At 22.1% G+C, this 24,573-nt stretch overlaps 9 protein-coding genes across 9 annotated transcripts; 4 read left to right on the top strand and 5 right to left on the bottom strand.

The window, feature by feature from the left end:
* Positions 1 to 4,255: 4,255 nt before the first annotated feature.
* Positions 4,256 to 7,342, bottom strand: cand_019490 (uncharacterized protein; the record flags this gene model as incomplete). The annotated part of the gene is made up of 1 exon (XM_067212179.1): positions 4,256 to 7,342. The coding sequence occupies one exon, from the start codon at positions 7,340 to 7,342 to the stop codon at positions 4,256 to 4,258; it is 3,087 nt and encodes a 1,028-aa protein (XP_067069085.1).
* A 346-nt stretch (positions 7,343 to 7,688) lies between these two features.
* Positions 7,689 to 10,028, top strand: cand_019480 (uncharacterized protein; the record flags this gene model as incomplete). The annotated part of the gene is made up of 1 exon (XM_067212178.1): positions 7,689 to 10,028. The coding sequence occupies one exon, from the start codon at positions 7,689 to 7,691 to the stop codon at positions 10,026 to 10,028; it is 2,340 nt and encodes a 779-aa protein (XP_067069084.1).
* A 125-nt stretch (positions 10,029 to 10,153) lies between these two features.
* cand_019470 (uncharacterized protein) lies at positions 10,154 to 10,800 on the bottom strand (the record flags this gene model as incomplete). Its single annotated transcript, XM_067212177.1, has 3 exons — positions 10,154 to 10,384; positions 10,472 to 10,556; positions 10,622 to 10,800. The coding sequence occupies 3 exons, from the start codon at positions 10,798 to 10,800 to the stop codon at positions 10,154 to 10,156; spliced, it is 495 nt and encodes a 164-aa protein (XP_067069083.1).
* Positions 10,801 to 11,175: 375 nt separating this feature from the next.
* Positions 11,176 to 12,260, top strand: cand_019460 (uncharacterized protein; the record flags this gene model as incomplete). Its single annotated transcript, XM_067212176.1, has 2 exons — positions 11,176 to 11,574; positions 11,670 to 12,260. The coding sequence occupies 2 exons, from the start codon at positions 11,176 to 11,178 to the stop codon at positions 12,258 to 12,260; spliced, it is 990 nt and encodes a 329-aa protein (XP_067069082.1).
* Positions 12,261 to 12,390: 130 nt separating this feature from the next.
* On the bottom strand, positions 12,391 to 13,460 carry cand_019450 (cell division control protein 2; the record flags this gene model as incomplete). Its single annotated transcript, XM_067212175.1, has 2 exons — positions 12,391 to 12,472; positions 12,565 to 13,460. 2 exons carry the CDS (start codon positions 13,458 to 13,460, stop codon positions 12,391 to 12,393), a joined length of 978 nt encoding a protein of 325 aa, XP_067069081.1.
* Positions 13,461 to 13,867: 407 nt separating this feature from the next.
* On the bottom strand, positions 13,868 to 16,765 carry cand_019440 (TPR repeat-containing protein; the record flags this gene model as incomplete). The annotated part of the gene is made up of 1 exon (XM_067212174.1): positions 13,868 to 16,765. One exon carries the CDS (start codon positions 16,763 to 16,765, stop codon positions 13,868 to 13,870), a length of 2,898 nt encoding a protein of 965 aa, XP_067069080.1.
* Positions 16,766 to 17,233: 468 nt separating this feature from the next.
* Positions 17,234 to 18,253, top strand: cand_019430 (nucleotide-sugar transporter family protein; the record flags this gene model as incomplete). Its single annotated transcript, XM_067212173.1, has 1 exon — positions 17,234 to 18,253. The coding sequence occupies one exon, from the start codon at positions 17,234 to 17,236 to the stop codon at positions 18,251 to 18,253; it is 1,020 nt and encodes a 339-aa protein (XP_067069079.1).
* A 130-nt stretch (positions 18,254 to 18,383) lies between these two features.
* On the bottom strand, positions 18,384 to 23,423 carry cand_019420 (uncharacterized protein; the record flags this gene model as incomplete). Its single annotated transcript, XM_067212172.1, has 1 exon — positions 18,384 to 23,423. One exon carries the CDS (start codon positions 23,421 to 23,423, stop codon positions 18,384 to 18,386), a length of 5,040 nt encoding a protein of 1,679 aa, XP_067069078.1.
* Positions 23,424 to 24,033: 610 nt separating this feature from the next.
* On the top strand, positions 24,034 to 24,349 carry cand_019410 (uncharacterized protein; the record flags this gene model as incomplete). Its single annotated transcript, XM_067212171.1, has 2 exons — positions 24,034 to 24,148; positions 24,216 to 24,349. 2 exons carry the CDS (start codon positions 24,034 to 24,036, stop codon positions 24,347 to 24,349), a joined length of 249 nt encoding a protein of 82 aa, XP_067069077.1.
* Positions 24,350 to 24,573: the final 224 nt, after the last annotated feature.

Below are 24,573 nucleotides of genomic sequence, written 5' to 3'. Positions count from 1 at the left end.
AACTAAGTATTTGTGCAATATTGCAGATAATAGCAAAAAGGTTGAAATTTGATATTTTTCAAAAGAAGTTTTTTTGATATGAATATCTTAAAATAGATTCAATAATTACTAATACTTAACAAGATTTAATTTTAAACTTTATTTTTCAATTGTTCATAATTGTCCTTAATATATAATTTATCAATAAAGTATAAATGGAATTATGTTAAGTCTTAAATTTGAGAATAAGAGATCTAATTTAAAAATGAACTTTTATCCTTAGCTTTCTGTTATAGAAATTATGTTTTGAAACATCAAATAAAAATATATACTCAATCTGATTCATTCAAAATATATACCGAAAATTGTTTCGCAAGTTCATTTTTTTTTTTCGATTTATTTCAATTAACCAATGATACTAAATTATGTAATTATATCAGAATACTCAATTCTATAAGTAGACTTCGTCCATCCCGATTTAAATATTGAGATGATGATGTAATTGGGAAGTTTTTAAAGAATATCCTTAGTTCTATCTGTTATAATATCTAGAAATCAACCAATATATGTTTCAAAGATAATATTGTACTTTTAAATAACATCTACACACTTTACAAACTATGTCTGTTTAACTTAAATAGATTTTTCTTTAATAAGCTATTTTTTCGATAAAATCTCCATCTATTTATTATCAAATGATTTTTTGAAGTAATTCTCTCAAATTTTGAGTATAGCAACATATCTATTCCTTAGCTAGAAATGAAATATTCTCTATAACTACATTGATATCTTAACCTACCAAAACTTCTATACCAAACTTTAGAAAATATTAGCAATCCAAAATATTACATATGAAAAAAGTTCTTTCAGTATTTAGACTCCTTTGAATTCAACTTTTTATGTTTGATATTAATAAATAATTCACACTTAGTTAAACTTTGAAATTATCTGAGATTTTGAGCTTACTAAATTTTATATCTTCGTTATTTAAATATAAGAAAAAGTTTTAGAGTAATTTCGAATTTTATTTTATATTGTTAATTCTATGATTTTTTCTTATTTCTAATTATAGATTTAAAGAAATTTTATCTGAAAATATTTGCTTCTTAATATATTTTTAGTGTTATTGTTTTTCTAGTGAATAAAATGGCAAATACTATAATCAAATAATTTAGATTTGGATTACTTATAACAGGCTATTTTATAATAAAGATTCTTAAGATTTCTAATATGAAATTAATTGTTTAAGAGAAGAAAACAAAGATTGAAAATAATTCTGTGTAATCTGTAAACTAATTCCATGATTTCATAAATACCAATTCCAAAATATTTAGATTATAATTCTTAAAAATTCATTTCCTCTGCCAAGCTAATATAATCACATTTTGAATTGAAATATTCTACTGTTTTTAAGTAAAGGATTTCTTTAATTACAGGAGTTTAACATTAAACTCTTGTTTAATAAAATAGAAATATTGATTAATTATAAATTAAGTCAGGAAAGTATTATATTAGATAAATTATAATAAACAGAATTTTATTTCTTGATTAAAATATCAGAATTTGAAATTTATCCAATAGAAAAATGACTAGAATAATTTGATTTTACAATAGTTAATAATATGATCTTAAACTACAAGATCGTGTAAAATATCTTGAAATTATTGATATACCAATCATTATTCTAAATATTCAAAGTATAATATTGAATTTTTCCTTGTGAAGAAATTTTGATAAATTAAAGATTCTTATAAAAAATCTAATAGTAATTTTTTTTTTAATAGGCTATAAGCTACAACCAATTTTCTCATATAATAAAATTTTATAAATGAGAACTTTCGTTTTTGATTCATTTATTATTAATTAAAGAAAGATCTAATAAATCTAAATTTTGCTAAATTATCTAAAAAACAGTTTGATATGTAATACTATGTTACTCTGAAAGGTAAAAGTGTTGAATATTCATTAATACTCTTGATAAATAACAATTACTTGCAAGGTCTTGTAATTTTAATAAATAGGAATAAATTAGTGCATATTTAAACACTCAATTCAAACAATTTAGTTTTAGTTTGAATTCCCGATACTTATCAATTTATATTAAGGTGTAAACAATTAATTTAAACAAATCTAGTATTTTCGAAGGGACCATTAGATTTAGCCAATAACAGGAGATAAATTGTAAAAAATATATAATAAATACTAACAAACTTTCATTCAATTCAAAACTCAAATATTTGTAATTCTCATCATATTTTAAAATAGGGTGAGAAAAATATTCAAAATTTAACAAAAACAAATAATTAGCTCTTAAATAAATTGTAAATTGATAATTTGGGGATATGTAAATTTATACAAAAATTCTAAACTTTCACATTATAATTTGCAATTTTGATAACTTTTTTTATTTATAAATAAACCAAGATAATTTAATATCTTGTTTACTTTCATCTTTATGAAAGTCTAATAAGCTAAGATATAATTAGAATACAAATAAAATATTTAATAAATTCATTCTTTATAACAAGAAAACTCATAATTTAAAGGTCTTTATAGGGTACTCAAAATATTTATTTTGAAGTTTCTCTAAAAACATATTCTTCTATAGTTTATATATTTAAATCAATATGCTACTATTTGAACCTCATTAGTTGAGTTATTTTTTTTTAAAAAGTTTTAATTTTAGTATCTAAAAAAATCTTCAAGTTACTTTATCATTAGATAAAAAAGATTTATTGAGAGATGTAAATAATTGCTTATCAAATTTTATTTAATCATTTTGTTGGAAATATTCCTAAAAAATGGGTATTTGTAATATAATTGATGATAAACAGCATAATTTTATCTTATTTAGATTTTAGTTTTTAAAAAATAATTGAGGTATCAGAAATTAGAATATCATGGAAATTAAAAACTTCCAAATAAATCACTTGAAATACAGAATTAATTTAGTTATTTCATAAATTTAGTAATAAGGCTTTTTAGATTTAGAGTTATCTAATTAGTAAATAAACAAAATAAAGAAATGATGTACTAGTAAACTTAACAAAAATCATTCTAGATAAAGAATTAGGTAGATATATAGTTAATTAGATAGGTGGTGATATACTAAAAGTGTATCCAATAATACAATAACAGATCATTATAGTAATAAATAAAGCTAATAAAATACCAACTTTATACTCATAATCTGTTCGATATTATTTCAATAAAGTTATAAAAAGATTATTACTTTGTAGTTTATATTATAATAATTATTTTAAAAGATTGATATATTTAGATGAATCTATTCTTTTGTTAAAATTTGATGAGGTACTTGATAATTTAGTTGAGTATCAATAGAAATGTGATGAAATGTAACTAACATTTTATCAAAAATACCTTGCAAATTAAGTTATATATCTTAATTTTATAATAAGGTATATGGATAATAAATTACATATAAATTTAGACTTCTAATTCTAACAAGAATGAAGTAGAGAATGCAGTTAACATCTAATATTGCAATGTAGTGGACACTTATATCTAATATTTAGATCTATCAAATTTATATTTGATCTTAGTGCTAATTTTTCTTTTATTAACAATTTCATAAATATCTTTAAATTCGTTATAAAAATAAAATTGAGGTATTATATTGAATTAGTAGTAATATAATTTTGATATATATATATATATATATCTTATTATTTCTTTTTACAGGAATTATAGAAGTATTAATTAATAACCTAGCTACGGCTATAAACGAAATTTTATTCTTCATATTTATAGTATCAAGAAATTTAATATAAATGGAAAATTTCAAATATATTTCTATTCTTAAGATACAAAACTGTTTACTTGTTTAGATGGTTTAACTTTATTTGACAAATCCAACTATAATATAATATGCTCATATTTTTGGATTATTAATCACATAAATAGTTCAATATTTACTTTAATTAAATTAATTCCCATTATATAATAACTTTTTATATACTGAAATACAATTACTTATTATCTATTAACTTTATAAAGTTATCAAAAATAAGTTATTCAAACTCATATGTAACATTTCATAAAATAAATGAATTCAAGTAATTTATTAAAGATAAATTTATATAAAATAATGTATAAATAATAAATTTTCTTTGATTTAAAAATAAAAACCATTCAAATTTCAAAATTCTACTATTTTATTAAAATATATTTTAATTCATTATTAAACTTATTCTTATCTCCAGTTATACAAATATAAATTGAATATCAATATAATCTCTGGATAATAATTAATATATTAAAAGGTTTGCTTTATATAATCTCCAAAAATACTTCTTTTATCAATAGATAAATTATCTTTATTTTCAATATATAATTTTGTAGTTTCGCTTAGTATATTGAATAAAGCATTTGATGCTTTTTTCCATTCTATCGTATAATTCATATCTTTTTTATTGTTTATGTAGTAACATATTTGCATCTTATTTATATCTATCCATGTCTTCCATGTAATCTCTAAAGAATCATGAGGTATTGGATTGTAATGATCAAATCCATACATTATTAATGTACGTATTGCATTTAATCTAACTTTTACAAATTCACTTTTATTACTTATTATTTTACAAAGATTATCCCATATTTCCATATATATTTTTAAAATTGAAAAATCAGATTTTAAAAGTTCCTTGAATGTGGAATTCATAAATATCATTCCAATTGCGTATATTGCATTCCATTTTAGTTTCTTTATTCGTAAAGATGTATCACTTGATTGCTGAATAGTATTATTTAGTAAGTTTAACACCCATAAAAGTATATCATTATTATACTTTTCAAATATGATGAGTCTGGATATATAACCTAATACACGTATGAGCTGAGAATTACATTTTAATGTAATCTTTAAATTATTATAAAGTTTGTTACTTTCAATATAATATTTAAATGATTGTAACATTGACAACCAATTTGAGTAAGTAGAATATTTATTCAATTTATCAAATTGATTATTTCGAGTATAGTTAACAGATATAATTGATGGAGCTGTTATACATAATTGTTTACAATTATTCAAATAATTCATGATAGAATCATCATCCCGTTCTTGAAATAAGCTTATAGTAATTATTGAATTAATTACAATATTTTCAATATTAATACTTAATTGATGTTTATTATTATTCAATATTTCAACTAATTTTGTTATAATGTAATTTTCAAGAAGGTTTCTAATGGATATATCTGAAACTTTATTATTTTTACCAAGTAATGTATAGAATATAGATGGTATATAAGTAATTGAATCAGAATGGATATAATATGTCATTAAACATTGAATTGTACATATTAATAATTTATTATCATTCAAATTATTAAATATATTTATTAAGATTGCTAAAAAACTTGTTTCTCTATTATCTATAATATCTTGAAACATATCTTCAGTATCTTGAGGAAATATATAGCTAAAGAAATTGAGTATATAAGGTAAAAGTTCCATATTATTCAAATATACTGTTTTATTAAGCGAAGGATATTTTCCAGATAATATATATCTCCAAAATTCTAGTTGACTTGAAAATATATAAGCTTGTAATTTTTGTACAAAATTCCACAATTCATTATAAAATTCAGTTGTAAAATTTATTTTTCTATTTCTATTATTACAATTAATATCAACATTATCATCCCAGTTTAAAGAATAATCCAATTCAATTGCCTCATTCTTGAAAAGTAACAAACTTTTCTTATAATTAATTGCAATTTTTAGTAAAGACTCTAAAATCTGAAATAAACGCAAATATATCATAGATTCATATACTTCAAAATTATCTAACAATAATATATTTAAAATACTAAAAAGTAAATTCTGGGATTCTTTTAATTCCATAGTTACTTGTGACTCATTTACATAAGGTATTAATAAAAATGGGGCTGTATCTAAACACTTCAATATTATATTAAGTCCTTCTCTAATATATAAATCTGGAGATTTATTATATAAATTGTAGTATTTAGAGTTACTTTGAAATATATCTGTGTACTTCAATGTATTATTATCATTAATTAATATAATATATATATGTGTAGTTTTGATAGCATTAAAAAATAATTTTCTAAACAACTTCAAAACAATTTCTAGTGGCAATTCTTGTAATATATTTGAATTTAGTAAATTTGAAAGCAATTGAAATACAGGTACCATTAAAAATTCTTTCGTAATTGCCAAATTAAGAAATAATGAAAGTGAATATATAAGAGAATTATTAATATTTTGATCATTTATCCAAAGAATTGAAGGAGTTTTAGTAATACAGTTTGACAAAACTCTTAATAAAGCTGTTATTGTGTCACTGCAATATATATCTGAATCTAATAAATGCTGACCAAATTGTAATAGTAATATTATTAAATCTTTAATTATATCTGAAAGTAATTGTGAAGTAGTAACAAAACTTGAATTTATTTTATACCCATTGAAACATTCCCTTATATTATTAGATCTTAGTAATGGACATTCAAATATTGCTTGAATACAATGAATAGATGCTACCCTAATTTTTGAGTTGTTACTAAACAATGAAATTGCAATAATTGGTACTGGATTCGAAATATTCTTCAATATTGCAATAGAACTATGTAATAGAATATCCAAAGTATAATTACTAGTATAATTGTTACTTAAATTATTCCAAAATTCTGGATAAAGAATCATATTCCATTTATCTGTAAGTTCTAACTTATATATTCTAAATAATTTCTCAAGACATTGCAAAGATAATATTTGAATCTTAATATGTATTGAATATTCAAAATGTCTATTTAAAATCTTATAAGGAATAGTAAATCTTAATAATAATAAAATAATAGATAGAGTTACTGTATTTGTTGCACATAATATACCAGTATTTATGTTAGTGCAATATTTTAAATAATCAATAGTAGTATTGAGATCTTTTAAAACTTTTAATAATAGAGATAGATATGAGTTAGATCCTTTTTCATAGTTAACATTGCTATCTTCATCATTTGTAGAACCATTTCCTGGATTTAATAATATATTTGAAAAATTATTTTCCAGAGAGTTACTTAAATTAATATCTTTATTGTGATAAAATTGACAAAATTTCTCAAGTCCTATTTGATAACATCTTAATATTAAATTAAGTATTTTAGTATCACTAATTGTATTATTAGAATTACTTTCTATAAAATTTATTAGTAACTTAATTTCCTGTAGTTCATTACATATACTTATTATTACTCTTGAATTTAACATAATATATTCATTATTAAGTTTGTTATAGCCACTAAATTGTTTTAGAAAATGTTCACATTTATCAGTAATATTAATAATCCAAGTAGTATCTATTTCAATCATTATTTCTTCTTGTGTAATAGATTATTATCAAAATACTATTTTTTTTTTTTTTTTATTTTCTCTTAAACCATATATTCACATCATAAAAACCTTTTTAGAAGTGTTTTATATTGTATTTAAAGAAAGCCTAATTTGATAATTAAAGTAGAAGAAAGAATATTTCATTAACAATTTCTACCCATCATAATTTTTTTTTAAATTAGGCCAAAGAATAATAAATAATAAAAGGTACCTATTACTTAATTCTAATAGCCGATACCTTTTATATTAGGCGGGATATATTATATTTAATTTGGCGGATCTAAATTTAATAATTTACTAAAGGGACTCTTGCTTTATAAATAAAATGACGGATAATTTAAATGAGAGTAACTTTAGAGAATATATTGCATACGATTTAGATGGAATTATCCCTATTGGATCAACTGAGATAGATAACAAAATTAGATTTAAGGAAATAACTAATAAGAGGTCATTAGAATATTCACAAGGATTTAAATCTTTGTCTGCATATGATTTTGTATTTCCCTTATCTAAACAATTATGTAGTGATTCAATAACAAAAAAAGCTGCAGATATTATCATGGAAATTGTTGAATTTAGATTGAGACAAATTTTACAAGACTCAATAAAATATTCTTTTAAAAGGGGTGGTAATGGTCCCTTAAAAGTATATTCAAATTATACAAGGAAAAATTTACTATATATATCATTAAATGACTTAAAAAGTGCAATAATTTGTATACCTGGACTTCCAAATGTTATTTCTAAAAGATATTCGGCAAAACAATCTAAATATTGTCCTTATATAACTTGTAATTCTAACCCTAAATATATGATAACTGAAACAAATAAAGATGCATTTAGACTTTTTCCTGGTAGAGTCGCAGAATATTTTGTTTATTTTAGAAAATCTAATGTAAATTTGAATTTATTTATGCCAATATTTAATATAGATGAAAATAAATCATCTACGAATAATGAATTAGATTTTTTCCATTCAATTATATTACAAATGGATAATGAGATTCCTATTGAACCAATATTAAATATACATTGGCTTGCAGTAGATGGAAAATTTGTATCAGAACCTAACAATGATTTTAAATATATTTCAAATTATTTAAATAAAAATAAATTATCTAAATCAAATTCTATTATAGCTATTGAATCAGTATTTTATCAAAATATATTATATGATTCTAATATATCGGAAAATATGAAAATATTAATAAATCAGGGATTAGAAGGTTCACTTCCTGATGAACAAAAAGATTATTTAATATATTTAACTAAACTATTTAGACGTGGTTTTGAAGGATATTGGTATAATTCTTGGATTTTAAATTATAAAGGTCAAAAATGTTTATCTAATAAATTATGTAAATTAAGAGATCTATATGGTTTATCTGAGAAGGATCTTGATTCTATATCATCTATATTAACAATAGATAAAAGCTCAAATTTCAAAATGGATGATGATCATGAATATAATGAAAAACAACTTGAAATTTTATTACAAAAACAATTAATGAAAGATAATGGTAATATACAAAATCTTACAGGATTAGAACTTTATTTAAAAATTGAAAGATCATTAAATCGTTTAGAATCAAGTACAATGTTAGAACCACTATTGTCACATTTAATAAATTTTATTTATTATAATACTTATCAACTTTGTAATAATTTTAAAAACTTTGGGATTCTTCTTCCAGCAGGATCTATAAGGCTTATAATTCGCATTATTAATTCACTTATAAGCAATCAATATTGTTCAAATATTACTTTATATATACATTTAATTGCTGAATCTTTATTAAAAATAATCATTGTATGCCCTATAAAGTATAGAGAATGTTATAAAAATAATTCAAAATTAAAAGATATATCTAAATTTGAAGATAATCTAACAAATTTATCAAATATGCAAATTTCAACTTTTATGTTAATTGATAATATTTTAGCAAGACAAGAAGCAGCTCAAACTTTAGAACATATTATTATTTTATGTAAAAGAATTTTACCAATTGGTGGCAATAAATTAGTTAATAAATTATATAAATTTTATCAAGAATTTTTAATTAAAAATGTTTCTTGTTTATCAAAAGTTAATATATTTGAGATTGCAGCAATATATGGTGTTATTTGGGGAATTAAAGGTCTTGGAGAAATTGCAATTTTTACACTTTTATTACCAAGACTTCCAATATTTCTTTCATTTTACCCAGATAATTATGATATGAAAGTATGTTATAGTTTATTACATACTTCATTAATTTCAATTATATCAAATATGGTCAATTCTATTTCAAATATATATAACAATATAAAAGATCACTTTACAAATATTTTATTACAACATTGGGTTAATATAATCAATAAAATATTTCAAATATCAGGAGATTCAGTTATTCCTATATTTATGGCTTATTATAATAATAATCAATATGATTTACAAGAAACTGTTTGTTTTCTAAATAATTGTTTATTTAATAATTCATTTGATAATTTCATTACTTGTCCTATTTCTAAGAAAACATCAAAATTACAAACTGCTACTCAATTATGTAATGAATATTTCAAAAGAGATTTACCAAGTGAACAAGAAGATACAAATTCAAAGTTTATTAAGGATAATGATATAAAATATCTCACTAGTTCATATTTATTTTTAATATTATAATTATCTATTTTTATCTTATTTAAATTTTTTTTCCTTCTAATATCTAATAATATATAATCATATAAATTAATATCATCACTTTTTTCTTTTTTAAATTTTCCAAATAAAAACTTTACTAAAAATAATTAAATCATAATCATTGAAGGGATCATATTTCCTGCTATTTTCATTGGATATGTTAAAATATATGCTTCACTTGTTAAACTTTTCTTTAATTCTTCACTAGTATTATTACTTTTAAATTCTTCTCTCAATTTATTTATTGATTCTTTCATACTAGTTCTATTTCCAAATATTGCATATTCAGGTATCTTAATATACTTATTATTTTCAATCTTTATAAAATAAGCCCCATTCTAAAAGTAAATTTTATATAAAAATAATTTTATAATTATTAACTAATCAAATCAAATAATAGTGTTGAAATATTCAATAGATCATACCTCATATTTAATCCTAGGTCCTCCTGGTCTATTGCATTCTCTCATTTCTATAAATTCTCTACTACATCCACTTTTATTAGGTTTTCTAAATTATCCGAAATTATATAAATAAACCTTTTATTTAATTTTATATATTACAATAATTCTTACCGTATACATTTTATTAAGGATTTTAATTCATTTATACAATAATTCCTTTGTGTATTATTTGAACATGCTTCTAGTCGTAGTTCTAAATTTTCACACTTCTTTGATTCTAAATTTGATTTACGTAGACATCTAAAATATTCTTTATGAAGTTCATTACAAGTTCTAATATTAAGTTCCATTAAAATATTTAATATATAATATTTTAGAAAGTTAAAAAAAAAAGGTGGCGCTCAAGGCGGGGTTATTTTCATTTTTTTTACTTATTTAAGATTTTTATTATTTCTATTAATATTAAAATTTCAGCTAAAAATTATTATTAAAATTAATAAATATAATTTAAGATATTTATTATATATATATATATCCTATTATAATATAAATAATTATATGTATAATATATAATATATGAATACTATTTAGGTACTTAATAAATTTTGTGTGTATATATGAATATCACACAAAATTATGTCATTATAACTTTTAAATTTTTATTTATTTAATTTATATAAAAAATTATTTGATCTTAGTGAAGATTTATATATTTATTATATATAATGAGGCTAAATAGATTGAAGTTATTTAATATGATATTTTGGATAATTATGTATATTAGATATTATCAATGCTTTGAAAGATTAAAAATAACACCTTATATTATTAAACAATTAAATGATGGTGAAATAACACTTACAGAATTATTAGATCATTTCATTGTACCAACTGATATTATAGTTTCATATTTACAGAAAGTATCACCATCATCTCAAAAAAATTCACAAATTGACTTAGATGGTATACTTGCACAAGTATTTGAAATAGGAGGAACTGTATATATAGGTGGTATACCACCAAAACAAGAAGATGAATTAACAATATATGAAAGGTTAAGAGATTTATCTGATCCAGGAAATCCTGGAAGAAGATGGTGTTGGAAATTTGTAAAGCATGTTCAAGTAAGTTAATGTAAATTATTTTTACAAAAATTAGTAAATTAAGATTATATTACAATTATTAAAACTATTTTATTTAAATATACCTTTTTTTTTAGGCGCCTTATAATTGGGGTCATATTACAAATTTTGAGAATTGTGAATTTGCAGGTGATGATGCTAGATACCAAATTACAGAAGATGCTGCTTGTACAAATACAGGGGGGATGGAAGTTAGTTCAATTTTTCAAGGTACCTTCATAAATTACGAATTATCATGTATCTCAAGAAGAATTGCAAGATTATCATCTGCTGATTCATGTTGGATCGTAGATAAAGCAATAAATGAAGAGATGATTCATAATACTGACATTCCTTTACAGAGAAGTATCCCTTCACCAATGAGAGTAAAAATTTCCACTAAACCACATATAATATTAAAAAGACTTTTTGGAATTGAGTCACAGGCCTGTAATCCAGAAAATCTTGTTGCTCCATTTAAAGGTCTTGATGGGACTGCTTTGATTGCTTCTAGATTTAATAGGGCTGCAGGAGGTATTGAACATTTACAAAGATGTGATGGGTCACAATATATAGAAGCACTTGTTGAATTAGAGGATAATTCATATGGAGACATTGTTTGTATACCAGATCCTCCTAATCCAACATGGTTATGTTCAGGTCCAGGAGTATTTTGTAAACCATTTTAGAAATTATAACAAAATTAGTGAATATATATATATATATATATATATATACTTCTTTTTTTGAATAAATAATCTAACACTGAGTGCTGTATCATTATAATTTATATATACAAATATATATTCTCTTTTTTTTTTAAATTTTAAATTCATCAAACCATGGATTTTCCAAAGCTTCTAAAGCTGAAATTCTTTTATTTGGATCGTATAATAACATTCTAAAAAGAAATTCAATATAATTACTAAAGTTTTATTTAGAAAATAAAAAACAGTTTATAATTTTGTAATTAGTATTTAATATTTAACTTACCTTTTAATAAGATATTTTGCATGATTATCTTTAAATAAATCTTCATTTTTGCCACTTTTTATCAATAAGTTATCTATCCAATAATCATTAATTTTCCAACGAGGCCATTCATTACTAAAGTCAGGAAGTGTATTAACTTCATTCCATACATCTTTATTAGGTGTACCAAGTAACTGAAATATTTTATATAATGTTGCTATCTCAGAATCACCCCAAAATATTGGTCTACCAATAATTAATTCAAGAAATATGCAGCCTATACTCCAAATATCAACCGCATTTGTATAATGTTTCATTCCTAACAATAATTCTGGTGCACGATACCATAACGTAACAACTTCTCTAGTAAGAGTTTTTAATGGGAAAGAATAGAGTCTTGCTAGACCAAAATCTGCTATTTTTACTTTTGGATAATACTTATTATCTGTAACAAGTATATTTTGAGGTTTTAAATCTCTATGGATAATTCTTCCAGAATGTAGATAACAAACCCCTTTTAATATCTCATAAATTATATATTTAGCTAGACTGTAAGGTAAGATTTTTTGTGGAAACATCCTAATAAAACGTTTTAAGTCATATGAAATATATTCAAATATTATATGGATACTATTTTTAGCAATAAATATATCCAATAAATTCACAATATTAGGATGATTTAACTCTCGTAAAATAGATATTTCTCTTAATGTTGTTGTATTGATCTCCTCAGTATTATTGCGAAAGTACTTAATTGCAAATGTTTTACCAGTATGTTTACAACGGCAACGATATACTACACCATAAGTACCTTCACCAACAATTTCTAAACGTTCATAATCTCGCAATACTTCATTATTGGCTTCATCATCTGCATATATTATCTCATTAGAGCCACGTAATAATTTATTCAACATAAAAATTGAGAGAATATTAACATCCCAAGATTACAACAAAATTAGAAAGTTGTAATATAAAAATTAAGTCTTTTAATTTCCATACAACTCTCTTATACCCATTTAATAATAATAATCTAATTTTCTTAAATATAATTCAAAGTTTCAATATTTACCCCATAAATTTGTCTATACACGTGTAATATAATTTGATTAACATGCAAAATACCGGTTATACATTCTATACCGGTTTTGCATATAAAAAAATAATAAAAAAGAAAAAAACGCATATATATGTTGCATGTAAAAATTCAATTCACTTTCAAATATTTAGAATTATATGAATATAAAAAAAAAGATATCACTCTATTTTGTGTGTGTGTGTGTGTTTTTTTTTTTTTTTTTTCAAATATCTCTATGAGGATGTCTTAATTATGATATAATAATCTAACTGGAGCATCAGAAGATTGCTCAATAGCTTCCCACCATGCAGTATATCCTATTGAATCATCTAATCTATAATTAAGTTCAGTATTTTTACATAATCTTCTAAATTTATTATTTGCTGTTTGTAAACCAACACATTGAATTTTAGAAACATAGATTTGGTTCTGAGTATTAACATTCAAATCCCATACTGGACCTTCTTTTCTCAAAGTAATATCTGCTTGACTACATCTAAAATAATATTCAATACAACACTTTTCCCATGGGACAATATCAAGATCTATTTTACATTGTACTTCCTTTAAATTATTAAAATTAGAAGTATCATCATCAGTTTGAAGTTCTATAAAATAATTATTAGTTAATTCATCATTATTTAGATCTGTATTATTTCCATTAGTATGTTTTATTGAAAGATCAGATTTCCAAGAACAATAAATAACTCGATTATTTTCACCATTTTGATAATTCTTTGGAGCATATATCCATATAAGAGTACCATCTATACTAATATGAATAGAAGATATACATTGAATAATTCTATAGAATATTTCATTATTAATATTTTGATAATTTTCATCTTCAAGTGGTAAGAAATATTTTACATTAATACTTCTTAAAGTTCCAAATTTTTTTAATATATTATACATTTGAAGTAATATAGTTTCGTATTTTACTGGTGAATAATCAAACCATATTGTCTTAGATGATTTATGTAATGATAATAATTGATAAGCTTCCATAACACAATTACAAAAAGGTGATCTGGTCATTACATGTTTATTATATTTCCAAATAACTTTAAGGTATTGTTTCATCATATTGATAGGAACATCTAAAATTACTGCTTCAATATCTGGTCTTGACTCTAATATAGAAGATAAATAATCAAAATTATCTAACGAAAAGTCACTATTACCATCAAAAAGAATTAATTCACCAAAATTATTGTTATTATATCCAATATCTTTAAAGTATTTATATAAATCAAGGCATCTATTATATGAATTTATTATTGGAAAAATTCCAATACAATTATACATTGTATCAAATTGTAATGTTGGTATTATATCCATAAATAACCAACTAGTTGCACATCCTACTATTATATAAGAAAGACCTTTAGATAAATCTAAAAATTCAGACCTAAAATCTATTGCTGGTTGATATTTCTCATCTATTTCTAATGCTTTTTCGCAATAATATTTGGAATTAATTTGATCTTTTTTGGATTGGTAACATTTAGCAAGATTAATATATGTTGATGGATGAATAGAGTTAGGATATAATATTAGACTTTGTTTAAAATAAAAAATTGCTTCAGAAACAAAACCACTTTTTAAACATACTTGTGCTAATATATCACATACATCAATTGAAATTTCTAATGGATATATATTTTTATAAACCTGTCTTAAATCATATAGAATATCACTGCGCTGGCGAATATTTAGATTATTTATATTATCTAATATTCCTCTCCTTAACATCCAAAAAACATATGGATCATGTTCACTACATCGTAATATACTTAGAAATGTTTTTAATTCAGGATTGAAATAATAACCAATTTTATTGGTTAAATCTGTATCATAATTTAAAATATTCCTTGTTTCAAAACCTCTTTGAATATTAAGTAATGTATCAGGAATTAATTCATCCATTGAATCTATAAAAGAAGCAATAGTTCTTGGTATATTTGATTTATTCTTACCTGATATACAAGTAATTTGAAAAGTATCTTTATATTTTGTTGCAATAGAATATCCTCCAAGAAAATCAAAATATAATTTTATTGCATGTAAATTTACCATAAAACTCATACATCCATGGATAGCAATATGTGGTATACGTATACTATTAAATTCAGATTCATCTGGATATCCTTTATCACCAATTAATACAAGCAAATTCCCATTACTAAATTCATAAAAATTTCTTAACATTTTTATAGCACCAATTGGTAATACAAAAGATAATTTCCTATTATATGAAATATATGATCTAATTACGGATCTCATTATTTCATCATTTTCAATATATTCCAATTTATTATTACTTTTAATATCTTCTAGTATATTATTATTATCAAAATTATCTATCATATTTACATTCTCATTTCTATTATTTAATATAGATTCATTTAAATCTACTTTTAACCAAGACCATTGTAATGACATTCTATCTGTAATATCTGGATGTGTTATATCATCTTCTTTATTTATAGAATATACTGAAACTAATGATCTGTAAATATTATCAAAAGATTCTATTGCTATTGAATCTGTCAATAATGAATCTAAGACATAGTTACAAATTAAAATTATTGGTGAATCTGATTTTATCTTTTCTTCTTTATTTATTCCAATTACTATATCATCTGGAATATTATTATTTGCATCAAATAGTGCAAAATCAAGCCACTTTTTCCCTAAAAATTCATTTAATACATTTCCTTTATCTGATAAAAAATTAATATTTTCTTTAGTGATATCAGTAAAAATATATTTAAAAGGTATATCTGGATATCCTAAATCATTCCATATTACTTCATATTTTTCTAATGCTCTTAAAACCATATATGTAAATCTACCATGGCCACCACCAATTTCAATTATTTGTACTTTTCTAAAGTTATTATTTGAATTAAAGTCAAGTATATAATTATGAATTAATCTAGCATAACATTTTGCAAGACGGGTATTTGAAGTAATAAAACTTGGTACTTTATTTTCACGCCAAGCATCTATTGATTTTACTTCGTAAAATCTTTGTAATATTTTCCAGAGACAAGATTTTGGAAGTGGAGTCGCTGGTTCTACAAGAAACTTAGAATTTGGATCTTCTTCAATTACTGCTTCTTTACCATTTGTAGCCATTATTATTTATTAATATTTATATATATTCTATATATATTCTATATATATTATATTATATTATATTATATATATATATATAATATTTAGGAAAGTAAAGAAAAGGTCAACACCTTAATATAAAGGTCTTATAATACTCCAAGATACCAATAATTATTAATATTGTCTGAATTTAGGAAGAATAAAAATTTAAGGTATAATCTTTGATATTTCTAATATTTACTAATTCTTGGATTTGTGTGGACTAAATTTTAAACAAGCGGGATATTTATTTCTATTAGGTGTACTATATATATAGTATGTTAAGTGGGGGGGATATTACATTATAGGATTTCTATAAGGGTTGATTATATTAATATATATAAGTAGTAAGATTATTAATTTTTAGAGCTGTAGTAATAATAAAATATTCTATATAAGTAATTTTCTATTTATTTATTTTGACTTCTTTTTCAATATCTAATAATAAATATGAACAGCCAAGTATTAAATATATTATGTATATTTGGTATATATTTCTTTTTTATTCTATATGGAGTTGTGCAAGAAAAAATACACAATTTGGGTAATAGAAAGACCAATGATAATTTTCATTATAACTTATTTCTTGTTTCTTGCTTCTGTTTGGTCAATAGTATTGTAAGTTTATTTGTATTGTGGGTCAATAAACAAAGATATGCAAATATAAATAAAAATTCAAAAAAAGTAGATGGAGATAAATTAAATAATCAATATCATGACAATTCAATATTAAATATAGAAATTGGATGTCTATATGAAATATTATTAACTTCTATAACATATGTTGCTGCAATGGTATTAACTAATATTGCACTTGGTAAAGTAAATTATCCAACTCAAGTGTTAGTAAAATCAGCAAAGTGTGTACCAATAATTGTAATTGGTTTATTATATTTTAAAATTAAATATCCATGGTATGATTACTTAGCAGTTATTACTATAACGATATCATTGTCATGTTTCAATATGATGCAAATACAAAATAAACAAGCTAATACAAATCAAACTTTATCTGGTATCGGATTATTAAGTCTATCATTATTATGTGATGGTTTAACAGGTCCAAGACAGGATAAATTAATATCTAAATATAACATTTCTTCAAATAAATTGATGTTTTATACAAATCTGTTTGCAACGATAATATGTGGAATATTATCATTAATGATTGAAGGCTTTGAACCATATAGATTTATATTAAGATATAAAGACAGTATTTATTTTATTTTATTATTATCATTAACCGGAACTTGTGGTCAATTTTTTATTTTTCAATCTCTTATTAGATTTGGTTCTTTATATCTAGCAATAATAACGACAACAAGAAAGTTTTTTACAGTATTATTATCAGTTTTACTATTTAATCATAATTTATTATTTGGTCAATGGATTTGTGTAATATTAATATTTATTGTATTAGGTATTCAATCAATTTATTCAAGATTAAACATGAAGATCAATAAAGAATAAAGAATATAGTGATTATAAATAATAATTTATATAAATAAGGTATTAGATATATTAAATGTTTTGGATAGATAATTAGATCAATTATATAATATGTTTAATATTCTATTTAGAAGTTTAATATAAATATTAATTATACTAGATATACTTTATTTTTATTTAATCTATTGTTTTGTTGATTTTTTAACTGTAATCTTTTTAATTCAAGTTCTTCTTCTTTTTCTTTAATAGCAGCTTCAAGAGAGGATGCATGTAGAACTTGTGCCATATTAGATTTATTAGATGTATCTTCTAATATTCTTTTTATTCTTCTTAATAATTGTTCATCCCTATTAACTGTTACTTCAAGAAATTGTAATTCACTATATAAATTATTTTCCCATTCTGATACAAAATCAGAATAAAACCTATTATTATTAACTGATAATTTCATATTTTCATATAATTCCCTAAATCTATCAATAAAGCATTCAGCTTCATATTCTGCCCATTGTTTAATAGAATCAGGAGATGCAGACCATTGTTGATCAGATATATCAGCTACATGAATTGGAGTATACATATTATCTGATTTCCTACTTTGAAATTTTTCAGGATAATTTTTTTTATCAATAATATTGTCAGAATCATATTCTATTCCAACTTGTTCCCATAATTGCCTTTCATTAATTCCTAAATTTAATATATTTTTTTCTAAAGAATTATTATTTTGTTCATTTCTACATTTATAAGAACTCTTTACTATAGCAATGATTTTATTTAATTCATTATATTCTTGTTTACTTAGCCATAATGCTCTTAAGATTACTATACTATATGCTGGGATTGTAATATAAAGTAATCCTGAAACTAATGGAAATATAACCATTATTGTAATATATCTTTGGCATTCGAATGCTTCAGAATAATTAAATGTACCAATTAATAATTGAATAACTCCTCTATATATACCTACAAATGTTTTATATTGTGGAATACAGGTTGAATATGTAATATATAAAAGTAACATTAATCCAACAAATACTGTTAATTGAAATAGGAATATAAGAAATAATGCTGAAAGATACTTATATAAACTATGTATAAGTAGACGAAAATTAATTGAGATATATGCCAAAAAATTTAAAAGTCTAATTGATAAAAGCCATATACATATAAGTGTAACCATTACAAAATTATTAGATATATAACTATATGTTTTAGTTATATTAATATATTTACTATTATAAGTATTAAATACTTCTATTGAAAATGCACAATAAAATCCAATTCTGACTAGAATAATAATAATTATTACTATATCAAGTAGTCTTATTTTACTAGAAAAAATATAATTTAAAAAACAAAAAATCCAAGATCTTTTATATCTTCCAGTTGAAATAGGAGATTCCTTATAATAAGAAACAAATTTCTTGCATTCCAATGAAAATACAATCAGATATCCAATAAAAATCATGAATATTAATATTTCAATACATATATGGATATATAAAAAAACTTTATTTCCTGAAATATCTGCTATAAAATTCTGAACAACTTTATGTAAATTTCCAGAGAAATCTGATATAAATGAAAGTGAAACAAGACTAGTTAATTGATATTCAAGAAGTAAATTAGTTAGTAGTATATCTAAATATATGATTTGATTATTACCCAATAATATATATAAGATACCCAATATTTCATTAAAGAAATTTTGAATAGACTGTTCACATGATATTATTGTTGAATAGTAAAAAGGAAAATTTAGAATTTTATTATTAATAAATGTCATATTAAGATTATCAAGTAATAATTTATTATTGTTATCTAATTCTCCACCAATATTTCGATAATTAGTTTGAAAATTGAATACATCTATTAATGATGAATTATTAAATTTTATTGTTGATATATTTTTAGAATCTTTTATAGGGACTGCTCTAATTTCAATACCTAAAGTATTATTATTATCATTACTATTAAGTAAAAGATTGAAATTATTAATAATAACTGGATCGGAATTATTAGACCTATTTGGAAAAATATTATTTACTTGACCTGGTTGAGTTGTATTATATAAAAGATTAGTAATAATTTCAGTAGACCAAAAAGTAAGCTCATGTGGAGCATTTGATGTAATAAAATCTAAAGATGTTGGTTGTCTAAGATACACTCCTTTAGGAATACCAAGTTTATAATTATAACTTTGTAAATTAGTTTGAATAGGTTTAAATATATTAGTATTTATATCAAGAAAAAATTCATCCCATGCAATCATATTGACTGAACTAGATAGTAAACCTACTTTAGTTCCTAATATTGTTGCAGCTATTACAGATATAAATATTATAAAAATCAAAATAGAAAACCAAATACTTTCAGGAATATAATGAATTTTTTCAGTAAATGTAAGTATATCTTCAATATTTGGATTTGTTTCACCAGCCATGACATTATTAATTAAAAATGGTAATTCCTCATCATTTCTTAATACACCAGAATTAATTTTTGGATACGATGTATCTAAATTAGATGAAAATGGTACAGATAATAAATATTTTTTATAAATAGAATTTTCCATATATTCTATCATCCTATACATAAGTTGTTGACTAGTACTTATTTCTTTAGAATTACCAAATTCATCAGGTAAAGTTCCTGGTAAAGAAAATATAGCTCTACCTTGTTTTAAAACCATATTGTAATATTCATACACAGCTTTTGTTTCCAAGGATTTAGCTAGTGGTTCTTCAGGATCATTATTCAATTCACTTTTTAAAGAATATCTTAATGGTGTATTTGTATTATTTTTCAACCCATCATATTGTTCTATTTCTTGTAATATTACACTAGATTTTTGTTTATAAATCGCCTTATTTAAATTTCTTGAAGCTTCTATAGTATCAAATTTTTGTAATTGCATTTCTTGAAGATTTTTTGTAGTCATAAAAAGATTTTTAGAAGTTATTTTATCCCATAGTTTTTCAAAAGTAGTTGGTTGGATCATAAAGCTTGCATATCTACTTCTAAGCATTGTAAGATCTGAAATTTGAGATATTCTTTTATCTTGATAATTAATTTCATTATTTGAAGTATTGTATTTGTGACTTTTTATTTTATTTAGATCATTTATTGTTTTTTTATTATTATACCATTTATTAGATTCAAAATTTATTAATTTATCTGAATATTCTTCAGGATCTATATACCAAGGAGATTTAAAAAAAAACAGTTTTTTTGAAGTTGTACAATTTTCCCAATACCAATCTATAGTGTCAATTGTTGAATTATATATATAACAAAAAATAGCAGTTATAAAACTTGGGAATATAATTCCAAAGATAGATAATAATGGTATAATAAATATTGCTGCATAAATTGGAGAAGTTATTACTATATTCCATAGTGATGAACAATCACCAACAAATACCATAAGAATAAATAATATAGAAGATTTATATTGACTAAACTCTTCAATTACATTTCCAAATAAGAAAAATCCTATTACTGCATAAAAACAAAAAAATAAAGATCCTACAAAAAGTAAAAATAAAATTGGAATTGTTAATTTTTTAATAGTAACTGAAAGAGAAATTGCTTGTTTACGTGAAAATTTAATAACAAATAACCAAAATAATTCAAATAAAATGAAAATAATTCCAACACTTCCTGTATATCTGAATATATAATTACAAGTATCTTGATATATAGTATGATTTAAAATTTTTGTAAAAAAACTTTCAAGTTCATCTATATTTTTTAAAGCATTAATAGATATATATTTTAATGTAATATCATTTTTCCAAAACCATGCCGTAGGTACAAACCAACAAATAAAAGAAATTGTACTAAATAATAAAAATAAAGATGCTATAAACCCAATACTTATACTAATTGAAGATTTAAGAGTTCTTTTAGGGTATAAAAGTGCTTCTTTATGAGATATAAGTCTAAATATTGAAACAAGCATTGCAATAACACTAATACCAAGAAATATATAAGAATATGAATTTGTACCACTGAAAGTTGCATTAATAATTAATTCTGGTCTATAATATCCTGATATTACACTTTGAAATAAACTTGCATTTACAATCACTTTAATTCCATCAAAAGGATTATAAGTTATAAAATCCACAGTTATACGTTTTATATCACTATTAAAATATTGTTTACTTAACAAATAATCTAATGTAGCCAAAGCATTAGGTATATCATATGGATATATATAAATTGTACCATTTTTTATTGCAAAATTATTTGAATTTGATTCAATAGAATCTATTAACTTATTATTTTTACCCTCTAAATTATCTTGATAAATCCTTATAGGAGTTATTAATAAATTATAGAAGTTCTGCTCAAAATCCGAAATAAGAGGAAATAAAATGAAAGCTATCCAACGAATATAATCAGCCAATGTCTTGATATTATAAAAAGATCCCCAACCACAATATGAAACAAAATTATTAAGTGTAGTATTAGAATATTGGATTGAACTATTTGCTATAACAATATTATCAACCAAATCAGTGGAATATAAATTAATAAATCCATTCTTCAAAGATGTTCCATTCATATCAGTTATACAACTAGAATATATATTTGGTTGCATTGCAATTGTTGGATTCTTCAAATTATTGAGTATTAATTTTTTTGTATCAACAGAAAAGTCATAATATACAATAGGTATTAAAAGAGAAAAGTATAATAAAGTAAATATTAACAGTTCAATGACTTTTGGCCATGCAAATATATTATTATTACCCTTAATCAAATCTAATGAAGATGATTCACTATTTGACAAAGAATTCCAAATATTTTTTAATTTATTTTTATTATTAGCTAAGTTCTTATCGGAATTATTATAGGATATATTTGGTAAAATACCAAATGGAAATATCTTCTCTCTATATATTTCAATATTATTTAATTCATATTGATTTTCTATATTACCATTAAAATTTGAATGAAAACTACTTCGTATTTTTTTTTTTCTTCCACTATCAGCTGAAAAAGTCCTTGTATATCTTCTTTCTGATTTTTTTTCAGTATATAAAGGTTTACTAATTTCTTTCTTAGATGTTAATAGCTCATAGTCATATATTATATTAGATTTCTTATATAAACCTGGATAATTTCCTCTATAATCAATATATTTTGAATTATATGTATCTTTATCATCTCTCATATTTTTAGATCCCCAGCTTATTTAAAAAACCTACTAATATATAATAATAAATGTAAATATTGTTATAGATATATAAAAGATATACTTGTTTTATAGCATTATTGTTATATATATTCAATTTTTTTTTTTTCTTGTTAAAAATAAATATATTAAACTCTACTAATAATGGCATGTAAGAAATATTATTCCTAATATTTAGGCGGGTTATTTATTTTCTAAAACCCTAGCCCCTCAACATTTGTTATTAGATAATAAAATAAGCATTAATAAATCTCTTTAAAGAAAAAAAGAATACATCATTAGGTATAATATAATTTATTTAGGTCTCACATATTCAGATGTTTTTTATTCTTTATTCTTTAAGAGAATAAATACCTATGGAAAATTATTAATTATTCTTTTGTATATTAATAAATCTATCTATTATTTGTTAAATAAAATAAACCTCTCTTCATCTTTTATATATAATTTCTTTTGTAATTAAGATTATTATGTCTTTAAGTCTATTTACCTCCAACTTATGCTGTTTAATATTCTATTTTTGATACGTTTTAGTTATTCTTCATAAATTAGAGGAAATATATTAGATGGCTAATATATTGAAAATAATATGGTATCAAATGATATAAACGAGGAATTTCCCATATTACAAAATATAAATCCAGAAAATCAGGGATTCTTATTAAAATATACTGATAATATGTTAACAGCTATATCAATTAATAGTAATATCTAAATAGATAATTATTATAACATTTCTTTATCATTATAATTATGCATATGGTATATTAGAAACTATTATGGATATAGATGGTGCTTGTGAATATACAATAACATTTTTATTATCAATATTTGTACCAACATATATATTCTCATTAGGATATATATCAGCTGCTAATATTGAAGTGAAAGCGTTTAAAAAATGAGTTTAATTTAGATTCAAATATGTTATTAGCTCCACCAATGATATTTGTTATATCTAATTTTCTATCATATTTTGTGAAATTGAAATTTATAATTAGGTATATTTGTATTGAAGATTATTATTCGTTATACAATATTAGAAGACCTAGATTTTTATTAATACCTTTTTTATTATATCTTGCAATTAAACTATTTGGTATTATTTTAATTATGTTTAACAGAAATA

Source organism: Cryptosporidium andersoni (genome assembly GCF_001865355.1).
Source record: "Cryptosporidium andersoni isolate 30847 chromosome Unknown contig_18, whole genome shotgun sequence".
NCBI classification, from domain to species: domain Eukaryota; phylum Apicomplexa; class Conoidasida; order Eucoccidiorida; family Cryptosporidiidae; genus Cryptosporidium; species Cryptosporidium andersoni.
The sequence above is the reverse complement of the archived record's forward strand: the minus strand, read 5'-3'. Positions and strand labels throughout refer to the sequence as shown.